Source organism: Mercenaria mercenaria, chromosome 14 (assembly GCF_021730395.1).
Source record: "Mercenaria mercenaria strain notata chromosome 14, MADL_Memer_1, whole genome shotgun sequence".
NCBI lineage: Eukaryota > Metazoa > Mollusca > Bivalvia > Venerida > Veneridae > Mercenaria > Mercenaria mercenaria.
Genome location: NC_069374.1, coordinates 76030760 through 76040638, shown reverse-complemented (window position 1 = coordinate 76040638; position 9879 = coordinate 76030760). Strand labels below are relative to the sequence as shown.

General features: G+C 33.0%; 1 protein-coding gene across 2 annotated transcripts; it reads right to left on the bottom strand.

The window, feature by feature from the left end:
• Positions 1-2236: 2236 nt before the first annotated feature.
• Positions 2237-8966, bottom strand: LOC128548605 (uncharacterized). 2 transcript variants are annotated; one of them, XM_053523962.1, is made up of 6 exons: positions 8814-8966; positions 7150-7220; positions 6653-6709; positions 4153-4212; positions 3786-3833; positions 2238-3663 (listed from the first exon to the last, which is right to left on the bottom strand). In XM_053523962.1, the coding sequence occupies exons 1-5, from the start codon at positions 8900-8902 to the stop codon at positions 3793-3795; spliced, it is 318 nt and encodes a 105-aa protein (XP_053379937.1). In that variant the 5' UTR covers positions 8903-8966; the 3' UTR covers positions 2238-3663; positions 3786-3792. The 2 variants fall into 2 exon arrangements, with proteins under 2 accessions (XP_053379936.1, XP_053379937.1); XM_053523961.1 differs by lacking the exon at positions 3786-3833 and having other exon boundaries at positions 2237-3663.
• Positions 8967-9879: the final 913 nt, after the last annotated feature.

Here is a 9879-nt window from a genome sequence, read left to right as displayed (position 1 = left end):
GCAAATGACTTAGAAATATATATATAAAATTATCAAATGTCAGATTTCTTAATATTTTAAGCTGTTTCTGAAGCATTTTGATGGCATAGAACGATGATAGTTTCCGCCTTTTTTTTTTAACAAAATCTGTAGTTTACGAATGTACGGTACGGGTACGGTACGGGATTAGAAACAGCTGTGACTCAATGCAGAGTTTGAACGCTGGTAATAAATAACAGACTCCAGTATATGTCGGATTGAAGCAATTTGAACTAAAAGTACTTTAAATGTATATATTTTGTAACCATGGTTATACTTACCCTAACCTTTAGTCAGTATATTTTGAGATAGTACCTAAGTTTTTCAAATCATAGGTTTGAAGTTAAAAAGCTTTGAAATGAATACAAATGTCCATATATTTCTCAAAAACAGAAATATAGACAATATTTTAACCAGAAGTGTGGAGTTATGAGCATTTAATATTTTCATGTTAACATATTAGATACGTTACATCATCATGTAAATGCCGTCTGACGGAGAGCCCCCAATTTAGGGCCTCTTAGTCTTTAATTTCACTTGAAAATTACATTTATACCTCAAATCATATTATATATTTGAATCTTTCCACTCTTATATATTTAAGTCAGATTTACCTTAAGCTGTAATTTAAACAACAATTTACTTTCATTATTATTTCTTATCATGTGCACCCCTTTTGTGGCCTCGAGAAAACTTGAATAGGGATATTTGAGCCTGGTATCCACTCTGGCCGAATTTCATATACCCCAACGAACATTTTGATGTATAATATCATATTGTACTAAAAATGCCTACGGATTTTTTTCTCGGGGCTTTCGCCAACTGTCTATTTATTTTTTTCTGTTGATATTTTTCATTTTCATAATTCATGCCGATAATACTGACAACATTTATATTCAAATACTTTAAAGAATGTATCATTCATATCCCTTCATTCAAATAGAAAGCTGTTTAGTCTGTCTAGAGTTACTTCTGTAATCAATACATTCTAATGCGAATTTTAGACCCTTATTCTTTTGATAGAGCAAAAGAATATGATATTTATTCATTACGATTTGTATATAATTACTGAACGTGATAATTGCCAGGTACCGTGTAATTTTACATTGTAATCAATGTTTAAGAGTAAGAAACAGCGTATATATTTAACAACTTGAAATGTAATAAATATTCTATTTGTTTGCATAAATATACATAAATATAAAGACAAAATACATTTTTTATGATAAACGCTAAATTAAATGAACACATTAAAGTTTGAGTCTCTTTTTATGATGCTTTAGAGTAATAACAAACGAGATAAAACTAAAGAAAAAATACACAAGGAATTGCATGAAATTCAGGCTTTTCTAGATTTTCAAACTGCGCAATTCCAGTAGCGGGATTTGAACCGCTGTACTTCCAACATTCAACAAATGTTCTATTTAATAAACGTTTCCAAAGAACAATAAGCCATAATGGTAGATTTTTGAAATAGAGGAAAAGAACATCCCACATTGAGTAACTACTAGTAACATTGACTGTGACTAAAATATGACAAAACAGAAGAATAGAGATAGCCACAATCACCGGCACACCAGTATCTCATTTCTGTACCATTTCTTTTTTCGTTTTGGCTCAGTTAGTTGGACCACAACAACAAAACATACATAATAACGTCAACAGGAAATATTTTACATAATGTTTAAAAATTATGTGTACGTGAAACACTTTGCTTCTAAGTAACATCTTTGTCTTAAGTAGCCTTCGTGGAACAGATCCCTGTATCGTATTGCGTTTCTCAAAATATTATTGTGTCGGTGTTGATGTGTTAATTGCTTCAATTACCATAATGTGATTTCTGCCTTCATTAGTCGTAATAATGTATCTACGACCAAATAACACCCTCTAAAATAATCTCGAGCGCGCGGCGTATTATCTCGAGCGCGTGCATATATCTCGAGCGCAATGCGTCTGACATTGAGCATGTGATATCTACTTTCAAGCAATCAACATCTTATCCTAGCGCTCTAAATATTTTGATTTTAAATAATAGGTGTGTCATAAACATTAAAACGCATAGTATTACAGGAAGTAAAGTTTAAAAATATATATTGTGCAACCAAACCAATCAGCCAACTACCTGTATAAGGTAGTAAATATTTAATGGATTAAATACAAGAAAACTATTGTTGAATAAACTTTTATTATTGCCATATTTACAGCCAGTTCTCTTACATAAACTAAATAAGAGTAATTTACAAATCATTGCATTGAAAACATGAAAACATTGGATTAACATCATTTAAATACAAAACAAAAGAAATGTAAAAATATGCGAGCGATCAAAGTTAAGATGTCAAATTCTTACAGATAGTCAAAAGCGTTTATGTACGAGGCTTTTGTCACCTGTGTTGATGAACATGTAAATTGTATTATGAGGTGTTGCGTGTATGTCCTAAATATATACTCCAAATCAAAGGTTAACCTATGTTATTCCTTTATGAACTTCTTGAATGCGAATCTGATAATACATTTATAATACAGCCATAATACGAGTGACATTCTGTGTGTCTTTACTTGTTCATTTGTCATCACTTCGTATATGTTTTATTTTGTCTATACATTTTGTGTACATACTTAAGTTGATCATATATACATGATTCGATACACTACTGTATAGATAAAACTTGAGGGTTTGCGTTCTTAGAACGTAACTTTTTCCTTTGGACAGTTTACTACTTGTTTTGGTCAATCATATCTAAAGCCCCTAATCATCAACAGTATATTTGTTGCAAGCCAGCTGTCACAGTAGCTTTAGCACATTTTTACTCTTTATGTATCAAATACCTAATAACGATGTAACATAACACAACACAGCATCACATTTTGACATTGCAACATTACTATATGATGTAATGAAAAACTGGATAAGTCATCTTCCCATTTTGACATAAAAAAACATAATTGTTTGATATCATATGTCACCACTTGAACAAATTTTGCTACAAATACATATTAACATAACCTTGAATTGGTCAGTTGCGCATGTTGAGATATTAACATAACCACTAGACATAACAAAACTATTCCACGCCGTATATAAGCATAATAGCATAGATGTGTGACAGATTAATACTCAAAATGGACGACAAAACAAAAAATGTTCCAAGGCAGTTACGGCGCTCCATACATTGTATGCCAGGATTCTTGCATATTTCACCACCTCTCACGAACAGCGCTTATATATACTTTAGGATTTTTTTTACTTGTACTACGTGCCAAAAATTTCGAAAACAACTTTTTATCTGGCGCCTCGGTCGATATTCATTTATCTCTCGGTGAACGTTTTTCATATCACCCTCTCAGGAATGCAATACACATTTAATGTGAGATTTATTTTTCATAATGTAAATTTTAAAAGTAAAATATATATAACAAATATGAGATAAAGATCATAGTTTACTAAAGTAATACAATAAGAAGTAGAAGTAAATAGCACTATAACTGAATAAGCAATGTGATACAAATACATTTAGATGAAGTAGATATGATATATACCGTAAATCCATAATATATTCAGTTCCGGTTAATGATATATCAGGAGTATCTGTTTCAATCAGACCACACAGATGCATTTGCTAGGCAGATTCTGGCTTCTGCTGTCTGTTCAAAAAGAATAAAATTTCTGTTAAAAGTTATGAAACTTTTCAACATGAATATAAGAATTTCAAACTGTATTCAAAGTACAATTTTTTTATCAGTTTCTATTACGTGAAAATACTTACTTGAAGTTCAATCAGCAGACGAAATATGTCCGTATTCGTGTTCTGGAACTAGACGTGTTCTGGAACTAGAATTTTAAAATAAATGAAAATTAAAAAATAAATTCCAATCTTAACAAATTTTGATATGAATTACTAAATTAGTGAATAAAGCAAATCTCGGACAATGCAATATAATCATAGAAAAGAGTAACCAGATATCTTTTATAAAGCTAAGATGATCTCTATTAATCTTTCTAATAGAAACATGTCCAATCCATTATCAAGACTTTGCTCGGAAACAGCACTCCTTAATCTTGTGGACAACAATCTTTAAAACAACTACACATACGAATACGAATCCTAAAGAAACATGCATTAATGATCATACCTTGAATTGATTCTATTTTCTCATATTCACTTGCAGTTGAATTGTCCGCACTGCAGGAGTCTGAAAACAAATCTATATTTTAATACAATGTGGCAAGAAAATAAAGAAGTTCTATACATTTTCAGTTGATGATTTCAATACATTATAAACAAATTCTCTTTTCAACTACAAATACCGTTATAGCTGAACTGGTATCATACTATTAAAAATATTGAAACAAAGTGGTTGTACGCTTACGTAGGCTTGCAAAAACTATTTGCCAAAAATAATTAAATCAAAAGACATAGTTGTCAAATGTTTTAGCAAAGTGATGACAATTATCAAATCCAAAATAATGTTTACGATCATACATGGCCAGTAGTGCAGTGATAAAAAAGAGGTATGTTGACTTCTGATAATATGATATTCATGCTTACAAATCATGCCTTGTGTTATACTTGGATGACATGTGTGTTAATATATTTGTTTTGTATTTATTTCTTATTTGGAGGTAGCAGGGTACACTTCGAATTTTGGCCCCCGTCAATATTTGTTATAATTAGAACTTCGTGATTTTGGATGTCTGTAGATAATGATTATCAATTCATTAGAAATTTTATACAGCCGATACATGTAAAATTCTGATGTCAATTGTAAAAGTAGCTGCTGGTGGCTTTGTATGAATCAATGAGACACTTTTTCGCGGAAAAATTCAAATCACGGAAGGGTTCCGTGCTTGTTGATTGATACTCAGGAACATTTTCGCTATTTTGTGAAAATAACAAGCTGGATGGGTCCCCATACCGTCTATATCCTGAAATTCAGTAAGGACTATTAAATTGAGAAATGCAATAAAATTGGGCATTGTTCTTGCAGCGGGATCATTGCAGGCTGTTCAAAAAGTGCAAAATTGATGATTTTGGCATGCTATTTTTCATGGATGGTGTAAACCTTTCGTTTTGATAACTTTCTTTATTCTTGTATGAGAATCCTGATCTTGCCATTAATTAAAAGCACAGAACATGCACGCAGTTTATAAAATGGCCACCCTGATTCTGCTCATAAGGGAAGTGCAATATTGCGACTCGCTACATGTAAGACTATCCGTGTCCAAAATTTTCGAATCTAAGTGTACCCTGCTACCTTAAGGGAAATCTACCAAAATTAAATTTTGAAAGAACTCTTAAATTTGTGCGGTTTCACATAGTTTAGATTCTCTTCTTCGATATTCTAAACTTTCTGGGGACTTAAAACGCTACCTGACAGCACACACCTCAAAAAATGTTACGGTGAGGACACATAAAAGCATAAAAGTCAATCTACACGCTTACGATTTTTTTTAGATTCTAGCTCCGGTAACAGGGTTCTGGTACAGTAAACACATCATTTTTATCATTATTAACCCACACAGCGCATATTTGGCCCACCAGATATGCATTTCGTCAATCAAAGGGATGTTCGGACGGTGGCGACCCAATGAAATAGGAAAATAGGGGTGGGGACATTTTATGTTTGCAAAATGGTGCAGAATTGCCCTTATACCATTCCTAATGACAAAATACGTTGAATCATGCCAGAAAATGGTAAAAACGGATGTATTGTACGTTCTTTTTCTCGTAGCGACAATTTGTAAATTTCGGCTAAATTTGTGCATTAGGGGTGGGCAAGTTTAGACTCTCTCATACAGACTTCTTTTCATGCTATTGAAAACATTTTTATTTGGTTTAATTTGCGAAAGACATATAAAAGTTCAGAACTAGTAAAACCCCCTTTTGTTCATTATCTGGAAAATCTTAAGGAAGCAGGGTACACTTCGAATTTTGGCCCCGTCAATATTTTTATAATTAGAACTTCGTGATTTTGGATGTCTGTAAATTAAGGTGAGAGATAATGATTATGAATTCATTAGAAAATTTATACAGCCGATACATGTAAAATTCTGATGTCAGTTGTAAAACTAACTGCTGGTAGCATTGTATGAATCAATGAGACACCTTTTCGCGGAAAAATTCAAATCACGGAAGGGTTACCCTTGCTACCTTAATTGGACGTATCTTCGTGAAAGCAATGATAATTACAGTCCATAAAACAATCAAACGTGTTTGTAAACATGGACGGATCCAAACGGAAGTGGAAGAAGCATTTTGTAGAAATATTTCGATGGCAAAATTCAATACATATCCGTTGCCTTGACCAACCTATAAACCGGGCCATTCTATTTTATAAGTACAGCAACACGGGTGACCAATTTAAACGAGTGGTATTTACAATGTTTGACTGTCCATTATAATCCTTAAAGTAAATGTAGCTTAAGATATACAAGTAATAATTTGAATTTTCTGTGAGTGTTTAATCACCAAAATCAATATTAAGTGATCTGATATTTTGTAACATAACTTAAAATTATGTATTTTACTTTTTATTCAATCGATATCTTAAAATGGAACAATACATAATTACATTGCCGTAAATCCTAAAAATCACTATATGCCCCTATATCATCAAAAAAGAGGTTATTTACCCCCGTTTTCTTCCATGACATTGTAGTAAACAGCATGTAGCTCAGTAGGCATACGTTCTGAAAAATATTACATTATTGAAAATGACATCAGTCTCCTTATGTGCAATACTGTTTTGCGTTGAGATACAACGTTGTACTTTTTGATAGTGATATTTATTTATGAATTTTGGAGTCATTTAAATCACAATTTGTCCAATTATATAAAATTATTTTCACAAAAAGCTTCTATATCTTGCAACAATTTATACAAACACACCACCACCATAATAAGATACCAGACCAGACACGACAAAGCGACTAGCCAGGCAACTGAGACTCAATGGTCCTAAACACACCTGCTAAACTAACAAATAAAGTTTCTTTTAATTCTGTTTTATATACACACCTTAATAGCACTCCTCATTCAAATTGATACTAGTTCAACATCTAAATACATTATATATATTGGCAAACAGCTATGGATTAATTTTAATCTGTTTGTAGAATTGATAACAAACCATCTCTCTTGTGTTCCGTATTTGTAGGCGAGGTCGCATGTTTAAAAGATATATCTGTATCTTCGCGACTTCTGAAAACACAAAATATATCAGATCAAATTATAATCTAGAAGACGATCCTCTGAAAGCATAGAACACAATCAAACAAGACAATAGCAGACACATAAAGAATCAGGAAGCACAAAAGCACTGATTTAGGCCGCCATACTTCACTAAATGATTGCTGTTGTGATAGTAATATGATCGGTAAGAGGATCCATTTTGACAAAACAAATTGATAACAGATCTGGCTTGACTGAAACAGAAAAAAGTGGAAAGTCCAAATGTCACCCAATACTAAGGCCTTGGTTTAATTGAGTCTGTCCGTATTCAGTAGTATATATGCACGCTGCCGTACACGCCTTAGCATATCTCAACATTTGCAAATATTTCAAGTACCATGTATACAATTTAGAGATATCCGCAGATACTTTCTTTGGGCTCTGAATATGTAACCTTCAATGATATACCAAAATGTAATTTCATAAAAACGGCATGTGCACTCTTGTTAAAATAATGGACTAGCCTTTAGCGAGAAACCAATAGGTCGGCTTAAACAAACTACAACTCGGAGAGTAGATCCAAGTCCATTCTTGACTACTGAAGCAATTTAATGTTCAAACAAACGAGCTGTTATGTCGGACATAATGTTAATGAATTACCGGAAACAATTTATGTGATTGTATTCGGATCTCTGAAGGAAGAAATTATATTAGAATATTCGCTTTCCCAGCACTAGTCTTTCAGCTGGGGGCTACCTCTTGTACCCAAATGTTCTACAAACTATTCTTTGATTCAGGGAAACTGTGTCTCAAATTGATATGAAACTATTTCGAAGGCAGTAACCAACATTTGGGGATACGGTTATTTCTAGTTTGCAATGCTGTATAAATTACATTAAAATGTTTGATTACTTGAGTCGACCGTACCTGTGAGACTTGTTGAAATATTATAAGGTCTAGACATTGAATTCCATTTAGTTACCTATATGTTTTAGATCAGTTGTTATTTGTTTGTTCAAAGACTAAAAATACCTTTCCAAATATGTTTATATGCTTTCTTTATATATAATAAAATTTAGAAACCTTTGAAGTTTTTAGAAAATAAACTTTCATAAAGGGAATAGAAACTGTGGTTCTTAATATACTGTGTATTGGTACACGGGAGGCACATTCTGCATATCAGGTTATATATATAATAAATAGAATATGTTGCAAACATTTTTGAAAATTATCCGTGTGAACTGGGAAAATCGGTTACATAGTTCTTTACGGAACATTAAATTTAAAATCATTTATACAAACAAACGGTTGTCTAGTTTGAAAATAGTTTCGGTCCTTAAAGTTTCTGTAAAAGATATCCGTCTCATTTGTTTAGTGTCAGAGCTTTACAGCGCTTCAAGATTTACACCCCTCTCCACCCCACAATAAACCAGAGGTGTTAATGTAACCGACGATTGTACTAAGAATTTTAATCGTCCGATAAAGCTCATGTTTGTTCCATATTTGTTTCCTTCAACGGCATATGTTTAAAAAATATATCTAAATATGTATCGTGACGTGTCTGTTAACTTCACAGTGTTATTTCATACCTTCTCTTTGCAAACAGAAACTGTTTATGCTTACCTTTGTGCAGATTGTCTTTTCCAGACGACAAACTTAGACACAATCAAACTTATGACCACAACAACAAGCAATGCTATGATAACCCCCATCACTATAATGGTTGTCTGCTTAGAATCCTCTGCCTTCTGGCTTTCTGGCAAATTATAATATAAAAAGATTTATAAGATGAGCGTCACAGTTTTACAGTATTCGCGTAGTACAATAACATAGCCCAGAGCGGTGTTCACCAAGCAAGCGGTATCTGATATCATTTAAGTAGTACACGGTATTAATGTCATACCTATGAATCAATTCACATAATTAAATGTATGTGATGATTTGTGGCAGTTGTGCCCCACACCCATTTTGAAATTCCCTTTCGTTATAATTTCTGACAAAATTTAATATTTATTTTATTGAGTTGAGCCACATCTCTTGGCTCAATTCTATTCATAGTCTAACATTGAGAAAAATCGAGCGTTACTGTTTAGGTATACAATTCAACATTTTGTGGGGTTATTGATATATCACATTTTGGCATAAGCCGGAGACCGTAGACATTCAGTTCGGCTTTCAAACTTAAGGTTTTGGAATAAGACATATAGCTTAATGTCTCTTTTTAGCTCGACTATTCGAAGAATAGGGGAGCTGTCCTACTCGCCCCGGCGTCGGCGTGAGCGTCACACAAATGTTAAAGTTAGCGTACCATCCCTAATATTTTCAAGGTCCATTGAGAGATCGCTTTGATATTTTACATACCATCACGACCTCTGTCCGTAAAAAGGGATGAGCATCTTTTTCAAGCTTTTTGACTGATTTTTGGCCCCTTCTCGACTTAGAGTATGTTTATTGTAATGTTAAAGTTTGTGTACCACCCCAAATATTCTTAAAGTCCATTGAGTGATTGCTTTGATATTTTGCATACTTATTAACCATCATGACCCCAGCCAGTAAAAGGAGGAGGCAACTCTATCAAACATTTTGACTGAACTAGGGCCCCTGTTCGACTTAGAATATGCTATTTGTCATGTTGAAGTTATACTCGTAGCTTATATTATACTATCAGGCACTGAGAATAGTCGAGCAC

Excerpts from the sequence above, each read along its gene's own strand:
- LOC128548605 (XM_053523961.1), bottom strand. The coding sequence starts at position 8,902 with ATGGGGGTTATCATAGCATTGCTTGTTGTTGTGGTCATAAGTTTGATT. Across the intron at positions 7,221-8,813 it reads AAAAGACAATCTGCACAAAG|AAGTCGCGAAGATACAGATA; the intron begins GTAAGCATAAAC and ends TTGTGTTTTCAG. Across the intron at positions 4,213-6,652 it reads TGTCATGGAAGAAAACGGGG|ACTCCTGCAGTGCGGACAAT; the intron begins GTAAATAACCTC and ends ATTTGTTTTCAG.